The 21528-nt window shown below is 38.0% G+C and overlaps 1 protein-coding gene across 1 annotated transcript in view; it reads left to right on the forward strand.

Annotated features, from left to right (window-relative positions):
- Nucleotides 1–1501: 1501 nt before the first annotated feature.
- Calcr (calcitonin receptor) overlaps nucleotides 1502–21528 on the forward strand; it is a 79760-nt gene continuing 59733 nt past the window's right edge. Inside the window, exons 1-2 of the mRNA XM_036182166.1 lie at nucleotides 1502–1567; nucleotides 11504–11610. Of these exons, the coding sequence (XP_036038059.1) occupies nucleotides 11588–11610 (23 nt within the window). The 5' untranslated portion in view covers nucleotides 1502–1567; nucleotides 11504–11587. The remainder of the gene's footprint in view (nucleotides 1568–11503; nucleotides 11611–21528) is intronic.

The raw sequence follows: 21528 nt of genomic DNA on the forward strand, positions 1-21528 counted from the left end.
CCCCACCCCTAGCCTATTATTATTATTATTATTTCTTTTGCTCAGGTATGTTAGTAACCTGGACGGCTACAGCCACCTTGCATTCCCGGGACAAACAGGTAGCTGCTTTTCCGAGCTTTTCCTTGAATAGGAAAAAAGTGTCCGCTGCCGCCCGACTGCACGCAGCTCCGGACATAAGGAGGTGGGGGGCAGCCCGCCCTTAGAAACAACTTGCCTGCCTCGAAGGGTGTGCCTGACAGTCCCCGCTGCGCCCCGCCTGGAATCGGATTGTCCCGGGCTCCCGCCGGCTTTCAGTGGAGAAGCGGAATTGTCCTCCACAAGTCAGGCACCTCAGACTCCGCTCCTTTCTAGCTATCCTCACTTCTCTCACTAAGATATCAGCAACGTCCTCCTATGTGAAGAGAATGTCCCTCCAAATCCGACCTGCTCCCGAGATTGCACCTGCCCAAATCCGGAGGGGTCCAGGGCTTGCTGGACCCTCTGTCTTTTCTTACCCTCTGCCTCCGCGCTCCTTACTCAGCACTCCGGGTCTCCGTCTGCTGTTTTCTCACGCCCCCACCCCAATTTTGCTACCGCGCCCCACTACAGAGCACACTCTCTGCCGCGTCGCTGGCGCGGTCCTCGGAGTGACCGCTCTTGGAACTAGAGTGCCACTCTCTCTCCGGGGTAGCGTTCTTTTGGGAAACTCACCTCCCTATGGAATTTGCATCCTTGGGGAAGGGGCTGGATTCCCAGAAAGCTGCCTCCAGGGATGGATTACGGATCTCTCTGCCCAGTGTGTCGACCACCTAGTCCCTCCCACTCAAAGTCTAACTAGGGACCCTCTCCCGCTTCCCGGGGCTCCGAGCGCAAAGAAGGGGTATCGGGACCCTTGGGGGGGTGGGGTAGGTGGGGAGGGGTCGACCCTCTCCCGCCGGGGGCGAGGGGGTCTCGGGGGCACTTGGAGGGGCCCCCAGCCCCTCCCTTGAAGGTCCGGAAGGGCTAGAGTGAAGGGAGGGGCCGGGCGGAGCGGGCTCTGCGAGCGTCCGCCCCGCCTCGACAGCGCGTCTGGGAGGGCGGGGGAGGAGCGCACGGAAAAGGACTTAAGTCGGAGAAGTTTGCGCACAGCCTCATCTCGGGGACGAGCAGAGGCAGGCTCCGCTTGGGTGAGCGTCCCGCGCTTTAGGGAGCAGAGAGCAATGGGAAAGGGACCCTTGCCTTGAGCCTAGCTTACAACCTTGGACTTTGAACCTATCCTTAATTTTTGGTTGTGAGCCTAGCCTTTAACAGCTGAGCCATCTCTCCAGCCCTGAACCTATCCTTTAAAGAAGGCTTAAAGTGCCTGGAAATTGGGAGGGGGGCAAGAAAGGTTGCTCAAGACTAACCCAGTTCGCTTTCACATTAAACTAGGAAAGCCAGACACCCAAGCCCCTGGGTGGGCTGCACCCTGCAGCTTGCAGACCCTCCTGGTTGGAGGGGTGCACACCTCACCCTGAGGTTGGCATCCCTTTCCCGGGAGATGCCCAGTGAAGCCTGAGTTCCTGAGGACGCCTGAGCTGTGCCCAGACATTCAGAGAGAGAATTGCTGGTAAGAAGGGTTTGAGGGTGAGTGGGATTTAAAGATCTGGGGGGTCTCAGAAATAACTAGAGGTGATGGTGAGATTGATACTTTGGGATTTTTATTGCAAAATTGTAATTTGATTGTGATGTTAGAGGTTCTGATGCAGTCTGTTGCTTAGTCTCTGTTGCTTCACTTTACCATGATTAAAGAAAAACATAGGCATCTTTGGAAGGTGTTATACAGCTTACAATTTTGTGTTGAGGAGATCTTCATAATATTATGCATATGAATTTGTTTTTAAACTTTTAGTCTCTATTTTATCGAGTATTACAACTCTTAGACTTAAAGTTGTGCGTTTTTTTTTCCTAATAGGTGTTTAGCAAGTAACTTGCAGAGAATATCAGCATCTAGATAATGTGTTGCGTTGTTCTCGGTCTTGGCTGTCTTGGAATGGAGGACAGTAGTGAATGGGGTTGCTTGTTTGGTCATGTTTTACAAAGAATTATTTTCCAACAATCATTTATGCATAGCAGCCATTCTTCACACCTATTAGGAAAAATCTGTTGTGTGCATAGTTTCCAAAAGAGCCCTCTTTTTCATGATGCTCTTTCCAAGCCTGGGTGAAAGACATCAAGAAACATTTCAACAAATTAATTCCTCTTCTCAAAACAGTCATTTTCTCTTTGGTCCAAGGAAATCCAAAGTCAAAAATTAATAATGCAATTAAATTTGTCACCTATCGTGCCAGCTTTGTTTCTGGAATCTGCCTAAAAGCTCTATATCTTTAAATCTTGATATCTTTAATCTAACAATATATATAGTAAATCAGAAAAGGAAGAAATGATCTGTAGGGGTCCACCACCACCTTTGTGGGTTAAGTGGACCTGAGCAAACCCATCTAGTCAAGGATATTTGTTGAAATTATTGGGCAACTGAGACTAAAATGTTCAAAACAAACTAAAGGTTGACTATGTTCCTGAAGCTAATCTTAAACAGCCGAGTGTCCAAATTTAAGTGTCTGAAATGATTGTAGAAGACAAGTATTTTATAGAGTCAAGCCGGTTGACTTGCCGTTAAGGATGAAGAGGGAATTCTTTTAATGCTATGATGTTGGTTAAATGTAATTTGTGATAGCTTGTTGTTGGCCTAATACACTTTCAGTAGTTAAATGATTAAACGGAGAGTTGGAATTGCTGGTCTCATGTGCTTCTGTAATGAGAAGAACTAGGATGACTGGGTTTGCAAAGTCCTCCAGTTTGCCACTGTTCCATTCATTTCTATTCTGTTTTAAAGGAGTCCCAAACAACCCTCGCCTGGGGTTTGTTTTGGTTCAACAATGACTCTAGCCTACACAGTTAATTTTAAGAACTAAAGCCATGAGAATAATACTTAGCATATTGTAAAAATGTTTTGTGTTGCTTATTGCTTATTGACCAACACATTAAAAATAGTAAACATGAACTCTTCATTATAACTGATCCATAGAAGCATAGGACTAATCTCAGAGTTGTTGCTTATCTGGAAATCTCAGGTGCTTATATGGAAAATTAATTTAATATTCATATGGTCTCTATTTCCTGGTTATTTTGACGGTGGCAGATTAATAAAGATAGCCTCTATTTCAAGAAATTAAAGAAATGAAGCTAAATATTAGTACAATCATGCCGTGGCATCTCTGTTCTCTATGAAAACCCCCTAGACTTTTTCAATGTTGATTAGAATAAAAATGCTATCTCTTGTCGGTGTTTGTTAAAGTAAAGGTAAAGTGAGGATAAAGGGCCAGTGATGTTTCACTGATAACTTGATCTGCTGTTCTCAACTTGAGCATCAAATTAGAATCCCTGAGAGAATTTTTATTTAATGAAAGAACGGGGAACAAAAGCTTGCCTGACCCTACCCAATCTAATTAAATGAGAATATCTGGGGAAGAGGTCTGTATATTTACAAACATCTTTAGGAGGTTATAACATGTAAGCATGACTGATAAGAACCAGCTGATACAGTTTTATATAATATTTGATATAATCTATTAGTTTTGGAGGGTCTTGGTGAACATACATGCCACTTATTGAATTGCTGGTCTGATTTTTGGATTTCATAGATTAATGAATGTTGGAGGATCATGGTGAAAATAAATGTCATGTGTTGTATTGCTGGTCTATCCTTTCATTCCATGTATGTGATGCATATAACTTGTTTTCTAATTGGAAGAAAGACTTATTCCTTGATGTTAAATGTTTAAATCATAACAGATACCAAGAAAAGATTTTTCCCAGAAAACAAGCTATCTGACGATCCAGAAAATTATTTAGTACATGAACTCTATCTCCAAGAAATGTTAAAAAAAACCAATGCCTTATGAAGCAAAGAATCTGATTTCCATTTGCTAAGACCTATATGATATAGAATGAGCAAACACGCTCCTTTTGAAAGGGGAGAAGGAAAAAATTAAGAACCATTCTCCTTGGCATGCCAAATAACATTCTGGGTGCCAACTGTGTTCTGGTATCTTCATAAAAATCCATTTTGTAAAGCTCATAATAAGCTCTTGAGGTTAAAAAAAAATACTACCCTGATTTTATATATGATAAAATCGAGGTTCCTTTATGCTAATAAACTTGCTTAATGCCACAAATCAAGTAAACTAAAAATGTATTCAAACCCATACCTTCTTATTGTGAGTTCAACTGCATCATTAAAAACATACATTGGATGAATATTTATGTCCTTACAATTTTAAAGACAGCATCTATTTGCAAGTGATATAAGGTAAGAGCAAAGATTCTGACATAGCTGTGCTCGGGCAAGACTCACGGCTCCATCACTTTCAGCTGCATGAATCAGGCAAGTAATTCAACTTTTCTGGGTTAAAAAGGCTAAATCTATTTAAAAGATTTTATTTAATGTGGATTAAATTAATTAATATTTGTAAAGAATTGGGGTAGTTAATTTATGCATAGTAGGATCTATGTGTTATATATTTAAATATCATTTATTCATAAACATTTTGATTATTTATTAAATGCCAACTATTGATTCAAGTCTGACAGTACATAAAAAGTCATATCCTTGTCCTCAAGGATTTTTTTCATCTAGTAGAAAATAAGCATAAATAAATAGAATGATTATCCTACTCAGAAATTGGCATTTCTTCCATCTTAAGTATAATTAAAAGCACAGTTTGATATGACAGCTATGTGTTATTCAATTGTTGATTTGATCTTCCAGAGTTCCAGCCGATAAAAACCCAAATGGTAATACTTTGGGTTGTTAAAATGGTCATAGGTTGTTTTAAATTTCATCAATACACAACAATCATGTCCTTCTGGCCATGTATTGTATAAGGTTAGAAAACTGACCTATGATAAGGTTACAGATCTTGAAACTTTGTATTTTTCAAGTAAATCATGGGATTGGAACATTGAGGAAGAATCAGTGGAAATGCCATTGCTTTATGTTTCTTAATACTATTCAGTGCAATTTTCATGACTCAGTTTCCCAAAAGCAGTGTGGATGTGTGGGTTTAGAATGTAGTTCTGTCTTTATTCCTGAAGACAAATAATAATTTTTTAGAAAAGGAAATGTCTGTCAAAGAGCCCTGGTCCCGGGTTGGTTTGGAAGCCCCCCTCCTCAACCCATGCTGTGATTACTAGACTGTCTGCAGCTCCACTTAGCTGCCCGACACCTGTGGGCACCTGTGGACACTTACGATGTAAATCTTTGCCTTGTTCCAAAGGAAGTCTCTCCTTATTTAAAGAAAGCATGTACATTAGTGCAACATTCTGTAAACATGGGTTAATTCTCAAAAAAAGGACCTGGTTCAGGGCAATGCAGTCAATATTTCTTTAATCAATATTTAACTGTGTTATTGCACTAAAATTTCTTTATGGCAATGTATGCCTCTTTTACATCTTATCAAGTCTCAAGAGAACTTTGAATTTCTAATGGATGCTATGCTTTCTCACCAGCTCCACAGTCACCCCTTTTATTATTATTATTATCATTATCAAAATATTTTAATATTCAACCACATTCCAGTCGCTGTGTGTTGAATTCAAAACATAGCCAGAATAATTTGCAAGCTCTGGTCTTGTCACCCTCTGTTCATAATTATTGAGTGCTTTCCAAGGATGTAGCCCCCTCTTCAGAATGTTATTTAAGAAACTTCATGATATAACCCATCTGACTGTTCCCCCATCAATGATAGGGTGAAAATATCAGCGGCTCCTTAATTCCATTTCTGGAGTTGCAGTTATACTAGAAAAATTGACTCCAAGTTTAGAGTCCATCCTTCTCTTTCAACCTTTTGCCCTTGCCTGTCAACCTCAGTTTACATTCTGTTTCCTCAATACTAGTGTGTGTGTGTGTGTGTGTGTGTGTGTGTGTGTGTGTGTGTGTATGTATGTATGTATGTGTCCATTTATATGATAGTTTAGCTGATAGACTGCTTTGCTTTGGTTTATGTTTCTCCAAACAGCAATTATCCCAGAAGCTGTGCATTATTTGTCTGGGGCTTCAAAATCCAGCATTTCTTATCTAAATTATGTCCATCCTTCAGAGAATGTTAATTATTCCCCCATAACATAACAAATTTTTGCCATGATTGCATCACTCAGATTTTAATACTAAATAAGATTTTACTAAATGTTTAGGCAGAGAATATTATGATAAATTATAGTCCCTGGTTTGAGGGAACTAGACAGACAAACCAACAATTACCCATCCAGGGGTATGCACAGCCATAGTGCTCTGAAATGGGAAGCAAGAACAGTTTCTGGGGAGGTGATCCTTTTAAAGAGGACATAAGTTGGCATTGAAGTGATAACACATAAGAAGCTGAATAAAGAGGGGAAGACAGTAGTTGTGTTACAGAAAGGAACTAGACTGTTTATTAAAAACAAATAAAAATATAAGGCTTTGAAGCTTGAAACAATATGGTGATTTGGGAAACTGCAGACACATGGGTTGCCCCCATCAGGATTTCAGACCACCAATAACTTACCAAGAAGCCCATGTGCCAGCTGTACTAAAGGATTGCATTTTATCCTGAAGAAAAGGGTGAGGAGTTGAAAGAACTAATATAAGGGACAATGGTCAAATTTCCCATTTGAATGAATCACATTGAAAAAAATCGGAGGAAAATTAGTTTGAAAGGGGGGTAGATACAAATTAATGGAAAGCCAGGAGTCTACTGAAACAACAGGAAGAGAATCAATCAGGGCCACTTTGTTGGGGAATAGGAAAAACAGTCTGAAAATAATTTTAAAATACTATTTTAAGGGTTTGGTTAATGATAAAAATTGGAGGTGAGGTGAACGAAGGTACTGCCCAGTTGTATGAGGAATTCTAGATTTCCTTCACAGATAGCAGGAGACCTGCAGCATCAATGACCTAGCATGGACAAGAAGTATTTTGAATCAGGAAGATTTAGATTTGAATTTGGGGGGAAAAAGGAAACATGATGTATTTTGTTTTATCTACATGGTGGCATTCCATAGAAGTAGATAAAGACATTCATGCCTCTAAAGACTCTGATGCTAGATTTAAAAATTAGAATAACTCCAGTACAGCTTTAGCAGCTAACAGTACAAAGGAGTTAAAAGAAAGAGGAAAGAAAGAAATCAAAGACAGGAAATTAAAATGGAAAGCTAATCATCTAAGACAGAGCCTTTAGGAATACCAAATTTTAAGGGACAAATGGAAAAGAATGAAAACATGGGAGGCTAGATGAACAGAAAAGTACAGAGCCAATGGCTCCTTGGAAGCCAGGAGGAAAGCCTAGAAGTCTGCAAAGAGTAAGCAGGAGATAGGAAAGGAGGAGAGCTGGTCACGGCTACAGCCTGGAGTGCCTGCTTCAAGGGATGGAAATGGAAGTGTGAGTTGTACAGTCATTTCAGTCAGTTTGAAAAGCACTTATCTCTCATTTTAAAAAACTGTACAACCTCAGCTTCAGCTGAAGTGCTGCTTCATTTTTTCAGTCTGCACTGACAGCCACTGACCCCTCAAACAAAATGCAGTCTCACAGACTTATATCAGTTGTTTAAAAACTCCATAGGCTCTGTGCATGGAAGACAGTGTGTGTATGTGCATGTGTGTGCATTCATGTGTGTTCACACATTCAATATGTGTATAGTATACTTCCTTTCATGCAGAGTATACATTCTCATTTGACAATAATTAATCTCTTTATTACAATAACATATTGGGAGAAAGAACAATAAAGGCTTAATAAATCCTAGTGCTCTAGGAATTCTAGTATTTCAGCATATACAAACTATTCTCAGAATGGTTATGTCCTTAGAAGTTGTATAAAAAAGTTTTTAAAACAAATGTTTCAATTTTTGGATGATAAGATGAAATCTTTTCTGGTTGTTTTATGATGTTTCCTTTTTGGTTCTGAGTACATGTTAACTTCCCTTCTTTCCATTCAGGATTACACAGGACAGTCATCCATTTGTCCCATCTTCCCAGAAAATCCAGACAGCTTTCTATGCTCATAATGGAATGAGTTAAAACTTATTTCAGTTTAGCTATAATGATGCTGACATTTTTTTTCCTGAAGTGATTTTTGTTACAGCAAAGCTTGAAGTTTTATTTTAAAGTATTAGTTTGTGATTGTCTCAGAACTTTCAAATACTTCTCTATGGTACTCCCTCCAAATCAATAATCTGTTTTCATTTTGAGGCTTATTCCACCCATTCTCCTGCTTCAGGCTGCAGTCGGTGTTTGCCAGCGCATATGTAGAGGAGCTTATGAGCCACCACTCCAGCTAAATATGCAGAACCCCTTGAAATCACAGAGTAAAGTGGGCAGTCTTTGCCTATGGGGTCTGCAGACTTGGATTTTTGCACCCATGCTGACAACAGCTCTTTGAAAAATTAAATCTTTGCAGAATATGGGCAGGCTGCTTTTTCCTGTCACTGTCTCTTAAACAGTCCAGCCAAGCATACGTTTATCTATATAATGGTGTGCTTGGTATACTACTATATACTACTATACTGGGATCTATACTACTATACTGGTATCTATACTACTATAATGGTATCTATAGTAGCTGGAGAGATGGCTCAGCAGTTAAGAGCAAACACTGCTCTTTCAGAGGACCAAGTTCAATTCCCAGAATACACGTCAGATGACTCACAGCTGCCTGTAACTCCAGCTCCCGGGGTATCTGATGTCACTGGCCTCCATAGGCATCTGTACTCACATGTACAGACTACTGACATGTGCACATACACATAATTAAAAATAAAAACAAGTCTTCAAATAGCATTTACATTCTAGCAGTTATTACCTGTCATCCAGAATGATTAAAAGTATATGTGAGAGGATGTGGTTTGGATTATAATCCAACACTACGCTATTTTATATGTGGAAATTAATTGTCCACAGTTTTTGGTCCTGAAACTAATCTATCATGGACCCTGAAGAGTAGTTATACCCCTGCTTCTTGCACTAGGCTGAAGCTAATTGGGTGCTATTTATACATTTGTGGACAAGGGTTTTCTTATTTCCCCAATACAGACCAGAATCAGAAATAACTCATACTAAAGAGAAAATCTATATTCTTTAAGATAGGCCCTCTGACTTTGGGAAATACAACAAAAGAGTAATATAATCAATTACAATACACTGTGACCTACTGTGTGCTTGTGTGCTGGATGCAACACTATTCAGTCACTTCTCCGGACACCCTTACAGGATCCTGTGTCCTTACAGGATATTCTCAAGTCCAATCCAGCAATGATTAGAAAACTTGCCAAAATTCCTGGATTCCTAAATGTGGCAGAGCTTCAACTCAAGTCTAATGTTGACTAACATTGTTCTCTCTGCTACTCCAATTAATGACATTTGCTGGTGATTTCAAGACCTTAAAACCTATAATTAGAATATTAATCATTGTTGATGGTCAAGCTTTTGCAGCAGATGGCATGAGGAGCCACTCTCCACACACATGCTAACTGAAAACTGTAAGCCTGGCATTCCATCCAATAGGGCTAAAGGCACTATGACTGTACTTATCCCCAAATTCCAACTTTTTGACACAGCTTGGAATAGTCCAAGCCCCTCCTATATTAATAGAATGTTCTAGATGCCTAAATATATAAGCAGGACATTTCTTCACAGCAACCAAAATGTGAAATGTAATATTGATTTTGAATTTTAGGCTTTTATTATTTAACCAACTCCTTTTTAAAGCAGTAATCAGATGAATTTACTAATATTAACAGCAATTTGATGACCACAGAACATGAAAACTCTGTTTATACTTCCCTGAAGCTCAAAAACAAAACAATACTTATCCTATGGATACAATTAGGGAATACTCACTTTATAGTAAATAATAGCGACTCCTAAAGAAAACCCTGGTTACTTAAGGAGCTTTTTTCTCTAGAATGACTCTTGTGAAGCGATCTCAGGCAACAAGGGTAAAAGACAAGACAAACTATATTGCTGCCAATTTTAATTTTAAATGGACTCAACTCATATATTAATTAACCCAACTTTCAGTGTAATGATTTTTCTCTTCTTATGTGGGACAGATAGAATTCTGGCAAACATAAGGGTGTCCCACAGAGAATATTGATGTTTATGAGCATTTGGATGGAATCTCTTTAGTCCAAGATTCAAAGAAGTTCATGGCACAGAGCACACAGTAATCCAAATTGCTTCAGCACCTTCTTGCCTGGGCCTACTACAAGGCTAAAAGGTCGGGACAATATTAGAACACTTTTTCATCCCTAACATCACATAGACTGAAAAGATGGCATTAAGGCAAAACCCCAGCAAAGCAAATGATCATAGCTCGGGGGCCAATTCAGGAAAAATAAGAATTTACTGGGTTGCTTCTTTTCCCATTGAAAATGAAAATAATTTTATTGCATCCCATGAGGAAAATATATATTCTTACAAATTAGATATGTTATCTTAGTGAATAGCAGGTCAATGAGAAACTTGGCTTTTCTTTTTAGCTACTAAAATATTAATACCTAGGCACATTTGAGGAGCAGCAGCTTGATGTCCAATTTGAATGTTATGATATCACTGAGCTGCATTTTAATTTGTTAAAAAGGCACTTCTGCCTTTAAGGTGGTCCCATATGTTTTCCTGGTAATTAATATTTGACCTTTATTAAGATCAGGAATTCAGTGCTTTCATTAGGGAGAAGACCACAGCAGAAGTGCCATAGTTCCCACAGCAAAAGGTGGGATATCTACGGGGAGAGTCCCATCCTCTGACTCCATGTCAGTGCTCTCTCTGAGGAGCTGACAAAGTGGTTGGAAGCCATGAGCATTTGCAGAAATCCTCGTGCACCAATACACTCATAGGTGAACAGAGAATGAAACATGTGAACAAGAATGGGCTATCTTAATCTATCTATTCTCCTGGTATGCCCTGTCCTTTAACTCACTCAGTAAGCCTGTGTGGTCCAGATGCATAACTTCCCAAGGAAAAGCCCCTTTTTTTTGAGCATCCCTACATCTCTCTCTGTTTATTTTGATACTCTCTCATGCTCAAATCAACTATGTTTAACCTATTTCCATAAATCCTGCTTTCTGCATGCAGGGAAAACTGTGCTTAACTCCCTTTAGGAAAAGAAAAACATATATATATACAGCAATAATGATATTTCCTTTGTATATTAAGTCTGAGTGTTAATTCCGAAATGCTAATCTTTATACTATGGTTAAGAATATTAAAGACTTAAGAGCCAATGTAAAACTAACTAAAAGAAGGTACTATATCATTATATCCAACTTGTAAATGATATGTTTTCAAACTTAAGAATGATTTTAGAGCTAATTAAGAGCTTGTAAGAAATCATGTATACAAAACAGAGATGCTTATTAAAACATCTCAATAAAAAATAATAATAAATCTATCTACCCCTTTATTAAAGCTCACTCTATACCTATAACATTCTGTGCTTTTTACTGATTTTAATGCATTTTATATTTGCAGTATCCACCTAAGGTAAGTGTCATTAGAGCGCCTTCCACACAAGAAGAAACAAGAAATCACGGCTTCCACACGCCAGATTTGAAAATGATTCCAAGGAGAGCCAGAGTGTAAGTAAATCAGAAAGGAGAAATGTACTTACTATTAAATTCATGACAGCCAAAGTTTGTTATCTTAATGTAAAGCGTCTTTCACTTTTGCATTTTGTTTGTCTTTAAACAGCAGATCCATGAATTCCTGTCTTGGAAAATATATAGAAATAATAAAAGTTTTCCTTATTCTAAATACTTTCCTCTGCAGCTGCCATGCTTATACCCAGGCTTATAGTATTCCACTGTGCACTGTGGTTTAACAGAAATGGAAATTGTACATATCCAAGTTGACAATTTCATTCATAAAAAAGCAAAATCAAATGAAAACAAGTTGATTTTTATTTCAAAGATGCAATTTCTCTCAAAAATGTTAAACACAACTCAGCATAACAGGATTTGTAAAAGAATATTAAAACTGTATTTTGCCTATTTCCATGAAAACTAGTCAGAAACCCATGGTATCTGTGGTTTTAATGATGTGGAGGGGAAAATAAATGTGTGGGCCCAAAATGGCAAATGTAAATACATTGAATTTTTATTAGTCTAAAAATGGTCAATTTTCCTATTCACTCAGAGATGATAAACTTTCCAGGCTCTGTTTTGGAGCATGACAGCTATGTTCCATGTTCCCTGAACAGTCTCATTTCCCTATCTGCTGACTGCCTAGGCACTCTCTGTACTTGGGCCAAATGTATGAGGGCAGTGGACAGGATGGGGATGGTCCATTCTGAAACTCAAAGGAAACTGTGGATCCTTCAGGCATGGTCAGGCTACTTGGTCTCATGCAAGTGATTTTTATTTGCTATGTCAGCTTTTGTTTATTTACCATATCTACATTCATATTAATTTCAATTCTTCCATTTATTTCTCTTACACATTTCTTATATCCTCTTGTAAAAATATGTTTAATCTAAAATTTTTCCTCTAGTGTTACAACTCAAACTTAGAATAGTAAAGGAAAAACTATTGAAGTAGAACTTACCTGCTTTACATCAAATTATTCAACTTCCTCAAGAATTAGGAAATTACTGGGTCGTTATTAAGAAATTTTTAAGATCACAATAATGCAGGAGGGTTTGCCTCTCTGTCTTACTCCATCATCAGAAACTTCTAGCTTGCAAGGGATAACCTTAATATGAAAAGGGTGTGGTTTCAGACTTAATCGTAGTGCTGATAGTAAGCAGGAGGTGTAGGAGACAAGGGGCCCTTGAGGAGACTGGATAGGCAGCTGGAAGTGCAAATGTGGCTAGGAGAGAAGCTGGAGGGTTGCATATTATCTAGTCAAGGTATTCATTAGTTTTATTTCTCCTTTCTCTCACAATATTTCTAGGTAGAGTTCCAGAACAGTGTGTATTACAACTCAGTTTCAGATATATATTTGCCAAATAGTACATGGACATACAATTATATAATTTAGATTTTATAATAGCCTGGAAAGGGAAACCTTTTTTACCTCCAGTTCACAGATACTAGGACTGAAAATTTAAAGAAGTTAATAAGAAGAAATTAGAATTAAGATGTTAATTCTAATCATTAGTAATGTGCCAGTGCAATCATTTTTAACGAATATAAGGGCATAATGTAACAGTTCTTGGGAGAATTACCCCCATTTAATTCATGCAGTAGTCACAGGTGGTTTCATTTTTCCCAATTAAGTCCAGAGGGTGATGTAGCTTACAAATCTGAGGAAAGGTCATATAACTAAAAGCAGAGACAAGATTTGAACCTAGACTCAAGCCCCACACTCTGGTCCGGGTCACTATGCTGCCCAAGCAGAGCTTATGTGCTTGATCACATCTGCTTGGTACTGAGTTTGTGGCTTTTCAGGGTCCCATGTGGCTTTTAATTGAAAACAATTGTTCTCAAATGTTATCTAACCCATGGCAGAGTTTCACTGTCTGGTAGCAAAATGAGAAGCTCAAAGACAATGTCAAGATCTTCTCAAACTACTAGAACCTTTCCCTATAAAGGACAGCACTTTGTTCTGGGAACATAATCTTCCTTTTGCAGAGCAATAATATCCCCTTTTAATTTAATGATGGTCAGAATGGCTGATAATTATATTTAAACACATTCATTAAAAAGTTGTCAGTCCTATGCCCTCTGCCTCATACTTGGGACAATTGGAGAGAATGGCATTAACTCATATATCATAACATTCTGACCTCTAAAAAAAAAGGCAAAAGAATGTAATAATGAAAGTAATTACCAAAAAATACATTTCAAAGGTTTCCCAAAGACTTAAGCTTTATGCTTAAAGCACACGGCACTTTCTGACTCTTAAAGACATTGAAGGGATGCAGAGTAGACATGAAGGAGAGTGGCACTATCCCTGTCTAATACACTTTTATAGAATAGTCCTCTCCATGTACAAAGCACCTGAACTCCAGCTGAATACTGTGCACACAGCCCATGCAGTGTCTTCACACTTTCCTTTGATAGGCACTTAGCATTGTAGAGAGCAATGCTCCTCCAGCAGCCATGGTGTCATCTGGAGAATACATAAGGAGATATATATATATATATATATATCTTGTCAGTAGTGTTTGGCCTTTCTTATGAACAGACTTATGAAGATTTGATTTAGATCTCTCTTTCTCTAGCAGTTTTTTTGTTCTTTTGTGGTAGGTATCAAACCTATATAGCCAAATACATATCAGGATAATACTCTGTCACTGAATTACATCCCTGACCCCTTATATATTCTTGTTATTATTTTAGTCCTCATCTTACAATTGAGAAAAGTACAGTTCAGATTAAAACATGAGCTGAAATACCTCATCTAGTTAGGGGATGGAGTTAAGGCTCGACCCTTCTCTTCTCATATTCCAGTTTCTTTCATTGTCTTCTCCCAATTCCATATGCATCCTGACCTTTGTTTTCATGGTAGCCCACTTCACAGTTCTGCTGATGGCAATCTCGGACTCAAGTGGTTTGAATGTGCCTTCATCATTCTGAAAATGTGCACCTTATATGTCCTTGTACATATGGACACAGCATGAGAGCTTCTCAGGAGGAAAAGCAGAAGAAATCTAAAATGATTTATTGTACATATCAGGCCAGTGAGAGATGCTCTAAAGCAGACACAGAAATTGTACAAGATTGTCAGAATACACAAGAAAGACCCTTCAGTGGATAAAGGTTGTAGGCGAAGGTCATAGATTTAATGAGAAAATAGACTTGAATGGGAACCAAATGGCTGTGTATCTGTAAAAGAAGGTTCACTGGATGACCAGGGCACATCAGCAGATCCTTTTCCTATAGTGCAGATCCTAAGTTTCCTCGTGAATATTTACTTTGTGGTTAAGTTACCTATACAGTGGCCTGCTATGTCTAGAGTACAGCATAACTTTAATTGTTGATAGATTAAAATAGTTGCATACATGGATTTTTTCCACCTTAATGTTAAAGAATAAGAGGTTTCTGTCTTTTTAGTAAGAAAGCAGAAGTGTGCTCTAGTTCAGTACTCGGGGGAGAAATGAGGAAGGAAACCAATTCCTTTTCCTTTCTTCCACAGGGCTTGTTTTTCTCTTAGTGCAGCATTCTACTTCTTGTTCAAGTCCCTCACACATCTGGAACTGAAATTGTGGCTTCTCATATATAGAGACACAAGCCAATATCAAGTACACCCCATGTTGTGAGAATGAGTAGCTTAAGTTTTTTTTTTTTTTTAAACAGTTATCAATTAGGTTTAATACTTTCTTGTGATTTGGTTGCAAAATTGCATCAGAGAAATTGTCACATGGTATGTCAATCACCAGCTAGGAATATAGCAAGACTGAGTCCCCAAGGACAGTTAGCATTGTACTAGAGAAAGACACCAGTGCAAAGCGTGAGCAAGGCAATGGGAGATAATTCTGAAAATTTCAGTCATACTAATTTATGAAAATGGCTTTAAAATATTTATGCTAAAAGGCAAAAATATTTCTTCAAAGATTAACTTTGTTCCATTAAAAATTAGTGAGTAGAAATATTCAAAATTCTTTTTCAAGTGCCTGGGTACTTTGCCAACACCTACCCGCCACCACTCAAAGTGAAATAGAAGAGACATTATGGCATCTATCTTTGTAGCTACAGGTCCATTGAAGAGAGTGGGAATAATTTGTATCCGATAATAATCTTGATTTTTATGTAAGTCCTTTTGCTGAGCCTGTATCCCAAAAGACTGTGGAAGACCCCTCCTGATAGACAATCTGGAAAAATGCAATAAACCCAGCTTTGCTGGAAGGGAATGATGAGGGAATGATTTATGCCTTAGCAGATGAGGGTGGAAACAGAAGGGTCTGTCTCATCAGCATCCAATGAAGAAAGTCTTTCCTTAGGATATTATTCACTTGGGAATCCTCGTGAAAGATTCTATGGAATCTTCTTGCCTAACTTTCACCAAATTTTAGTTACAATTTGTTAACAGTCTTGCCAAGTTTTTCTCCCATGCTTTTAACTTCCTTTTTATCCTTTTGACATGGAGGTTGATGTTTGAGGCAAGGATTTTAATATATGTCTGATGTTTTAACCTCCCAAATAATTTCAACCTACCCATCACCTTGTTGAACTAAATCAGTGTTTCTAAAACTTAAGTCCAGAAAAGCATCACCTGAAGATTCTGTCAAGTATCAGCACATGGGCCCCATTCCCAGAGTGTCTGCTGTAGGCTAAGGTGGGCTGACACTCACAATTTTTGTATCCGATACAATACCAGGTCTTCTCAGTGCTCTTGGTCAAGCTATGACATTCACAAATTCCCCCAGAAATGTTTATTGACCTGCCTCCCTCCCTGCCTTCCAATTGTTCCAGAAGTTTCAGGTTGGTTGCTAATGTCCAGTGCTGCTCAGCCTTCTCCAGGTTCAGTATTTTCCTGCACAGTGAGCAGGTCAACAACCATAGAGCATGGTCGCTTCTGAGGGAAGGCTGCCTGGAGTGGGTTGCTTTGTCATTACTCAGGCTTATAGTATTTCCTGTCCTTCTAATATTCCCAATTTCAATATTTCTCAATTCACATCAGGAAAAAAATAGGTTAATTAAAAAAGAAATTGATATTTGTTCTACTTAAACATTGACTAATATAATTTAAAAGTTATATTTATTTAAAAGACTATGAAGCACAACAAGATATGCAAAACTGAACTGCTCACTGTCTACATCTTTCCTGGGCTTTGGGGAGATGCAGAAGGAAAACTAAGTCCTATTGACTTCAAAGGATCATCCATCTAGATCTTGAAAGATGAAATTTTCAAGAAATAGTTACATTTTTCTCTCTAAAATGAAGGGCAGTATAAATGATTTTCTTTTAAATAGAAAAAAAATAAGCATTACCAAGCCACAGTGTGCAAAAAAAATCACAACCTAAAAATATGACTGCCTTTGAAACTAACTGCCACTAACAGAATACATGAAAACCAAGAATTACTTTATTTTCTACTAAAATTAGAGGTAGTTACATGAGTTTCTGTGTCTTTTGCTTTGTTTATTCTCTTCATGGCCAGTTTAATAATTGAAATATTTGAAGTAATAGCAGAAAAGTCCACAAGTCTAAAATAGGTTTCCCTTTGTTTATTCAAGTTAGTCACTGTTTTAGGCAGTGTGGCCCAGTGATAAAGAAAGACGAGGCCACATATCCTTGCGAGTACATGAAAGCTAAAGATAGGCAGTGAGTAAATGCATAAACATGTTACATAAATAAATAATAATTAAAATAAATTGTTTAAAAGTGAGGGCTTTGTTTATGAAGGGCCAACATGCCGTGAAGCTGAGGAGAGAATACCAATGGTATTGATACAGAAAGGGTGAGGTCAATAGGACAGAATAGGAGTCTAGCTACACATTGGAGTTTAGCTTGTGACAGTATTGTCAAATAAAATCACTGAGAAAATGGCAGACAATTATCAAAGATGTATACCTTCTACAATATCACAAATGAATACTGGTGTACTAGGAGAAATATTAGAAAATATTTTTTTAATACCAAGACCTTAGCATCCTAAGCAAAACACAAAAAAAGATGACTATATTCTAATGGTAATTATGTCTTAAATAAAAAGAGTATTACCTATACATAAAGCAGAAGGATTTCATTTAAATGATACTCAACACACACATATGTATAGACACACACACACAGAGACATATAGACAAACACACACACACACACACACACACACACACACACGTGTGCACCATTCTAAAACCTTACAATCATTGTCTTAATTTTAGCACTCAAGGAGAAAAAAAGCTGTTCCTTTCTCCCTACATTTTCATTAGCTTAACCTAACCATTCTGTAGTATGTGCACACATTAAAACACCACTTTGTGAAACACAGGCATGTATAAGTCTTACTTGACAACTTTAATTTTTAAGGAAATTAGTAAGTACGTGTTTTTATCATCACTTGTATATACATGATCTGAGAATTAGCAACATCAGGGAACTCCCAAAATCACTGTCAGAAATTAGGCAAACCGAAATTTGAACTCAGATCTCCTTGAATCATAGATAAATTATCAAACATGGGGGAAAGCAAAGTTCCTGTAAACTTAGAAGAAAGAGGAACAAACATTTTAAATGGAAAAGTTATAAGCAGGGAGTTGAAAAGAAGAGAAAAACAGCCAAAGTTATTATAGCAAAGGACTTGACCTCTGTAGTTATCAGGGAAAAGCAGAAAATATTATTACTAACTCAATATTTCTACTTATTGTCTCCTTAACAAAATCGTAAATCTTTTGTCCCTGTCTCTTAGTGTCTCTAGAATGTTCTTTCTATTATTATCTGTAATTCTTCAAAAGTAGATGCTGCCTAAACACAGAGAGGACCCTTCAATGTGTTACAGCAAACACTGAGCTCTACTGGAAAGATGCCCATTGCTTATTAAGAAAAGAAATTTCCAGAAAAAATACATCTAAATGGGTTAATGAGTCTGTTTTTAATGTTGTGCATTCTATACCCAAGAGTACAAGGAATGTTAGAGCTGTTAATTTGTTTTACTTCTGAAAAGTTATATTTAAGAATTGGTGACAGCCTATTTAATCTGTTCAAGTACAAAGTAAAAGTTCCCTTTAACTTACATTTAAAATGAGGATTTTTAAAATTTTGTTAAAAGAATTATAAAACAATTAATAAAATATTTTAAAATAAAACCTATTTAAAAGGTGATGAGTACACAGCCAGGTCTTGGGATGCAATTAGAACGTCCTTTCTATCTCTCAGATGGGGCATTCATACCCTGCAGATTTAGGCTTTGCTTTCATACTGAGAGCAAAGCACCCAGTCAAATCCCATTCTTATTTTCACCATCCAGACCTACCTCACTATTTTAAAGCAATCTTGCCCTATTCTTGACAAATTCAAATATCTATAAATATCTAGTTAACTTATAGCTAGCTAGTGGACTCAGGAAGCCGTCTGTGACATGCCCAACCCCCTTTCTCTCTAGATTCCCTTTCCATTAAAGGTAAATTTTATCATTTTTACACAGTTGAAAAAGACCACAGTGGACACGAGATGTTTTAATTAAAATTATAATAGAGCACAAATATGATTTAAAAAAAAACCCTCAAGCAAGGTGGTGGTGCATGCCTTTATCCCAGCACTTGTGAGGCAGAGGCAGGTGGATCTTTGTAAGTTCGAGGCCAGCCTGGTCTACAGAGTGAGAGCCAGGAAAGGCTCAAAGCTACACAGAGAAACCCTGTCTTGAAAAACCAAAACAACAACAACAACAAAAAAAACCCCAAAACCCTCAGTCTATCAGCCAGGCCAAGTCCAGTTTTCTTGCCATCAAATTCTTGTTTTCTAAAACTCACTTTTTAAAGATATGATTTTGGAATATATATTAATTTTCTGTTTCTGCCTGTTTTAATAAACTTGGTAAACACTATGCTGTGCTTCATCAATGATTCTTTGATATTGTTGTTTGCCTACATTAATCAACACTTTTAAAAGTTTGGGATTCTATATCTTCACTTGGACAACTGTTTGAAAGGATTTTCAAACAAGTTGAAGATAGGCATCATACAAACTGTTGCTTTTAATTCTGTTTCATAAATGAATTTTCCACATGTGAATCATATCAAATTGATTTGTACCAGCCCTATGACCCCAGGAGTGTGAGGCCCTGCCATTTCCTCCATTGCCACTTCCACTAGCTTCCCCACAGCTCCTCAAAGGCCTGACTGAGTTAACTGGGCCTGCTCTGTTTTCAGTACAAACATGATGGGCATAGCTGAAACCTGATTGCATCAAAATCCCCTTCTGACAGCTCAGACTCCTGTCCACCCTACTATTTCTCAAAGGGATTTTCCAGCCTCATGTAGAGTTCTGACAAAGGAGCAGTAGTTCTGCTTAATCTGGTCAGGACTGCTCATATAGAAATTCCTAACACCCATCAAGTCCTAGGGAGATGGATCCTTGAAGTTTCCTGTAGCCAGCTTCACCAGGCTGCTTGGTGCAGTAGTTACAGGGACTGTGATATCAGAGATTCTCAGGTCAAACATTCCACCCTATTTACTGACAAAGTGGCCTAAAGCAAGCAGCTTCACATTTCGTGCCTCAGTTTCCTCTCGTTAAGTAGGGCTGCTAGTTCCTGCCTCTCCAGGTTACTATGCCACTGCTAAAGGCTCTGGGTGTGATAATAATGTGGATAAATGACCAAGCATTCCTGATAGTGTGTACTACATAAAAGTGCCCTGCAGGCCCATGTGTTTGTTATATGTGTGACTTGGCAAATGGGACATCCACTGACTGGTTTTATAATTTTGCATTTGTCCTATTCCTGAAGAGTAGACTTCCATTTAGATTGGTGTTTGGCTTAAACTGGGGACAATATTGCTGATGAGTCTTAAAATTTCTTGCCAACCAGCTGTTGATGCACTCTGTGTCCCTATTATCCGGCCATATTACCCCCTACTTCCTTAGCTTTAAGATTCTATTTTGTCAACTAAAAGTGGAATATGACATTAGGGGGGTCACTTTGAATCACGAGTCACTTGCACCATCTGATTTCTATCTCATTCATCCTCCTCCTACCTACCCCCCTACTTTTAGAAAATATGTATACACAGTGTGCTTCTAAATCTACAAGGCAAAACACAAGCAGGTCCCCTTAAAGTGTTGCAAACTCCTGTCTGTTTCTAAGAAGTGTGACTTCATGATAAATATACTGTTGAGTGAATAGAGCTTCAAAAAAAGGTTATGTTTACAATATAAGTGTAAGTTGTACACCAACTTTCATGATCATTTATTAAAATATACACCCTCTCATACACCAAAACCAACAGGAAGCACTGAAGCAAACTTTCATGGGAATTCATCAAATCCCACAAAAAGCTCACAGTATGTAAAAAGTAGATCAACAGCATAAAGGTTTATCTTTTGACTTTGGCAAGTTTCAAAGTTGGTGTCAAACTTGAACAAGCTAACAAAACAAAAGTAAAAATGGTTGGCTCATGTTCTTACGATTTTTTGATATTACCGCTCTATTCACCAGTGCTACATCTAGGCACAGTGAGAGTAAGTGCCACACTAGAAGATTGGTTGTGACCACTAGAAGTGTGGAGAGGTAGCCTCTGCCCTACGTGCTGTCCTCCCCGCTTGACCATGGATCACAAATATGTCTCCTTGACCCGTCATATATAATGTACATTTTGTTGAGAGGGGATTCTGCTAACCCTGATGGAAATCTCACTCCATACTTCCTCATTACCATTACTTTTAGCTTCTTCTAAAGATTTTAGGGAAAATAAAAACCCACAAGAGTAAATTTTTTCTTTCTACAAGATAACTTTGTAAACCTAGCACCATAAAATGCTAATTCAAGAACGGACCCTGCTGGCAAACTTAATGAAACCTCTGCCTGCTCAGGGATCCTGTCCTTAATCCTTCCTCAGAACCTCCAGGTCTTTCCTTATTAGACAGCTCTCTAACAAAATCTGTCCTGCGATTCACAC

The sequence above is a fragment of the Onychomys torridus genome, chromosome 3, assembly GCF_903995425.1.
Source record: "Onychomys torridus chromosome 3, mOncTor1.1, whole genome shotgun sequence".
NCBI lineage: Eukaryota > Metazoa > Chordata > Mammalia > Rodentia > Cricetidae > Onychomys > Onychomys torridus.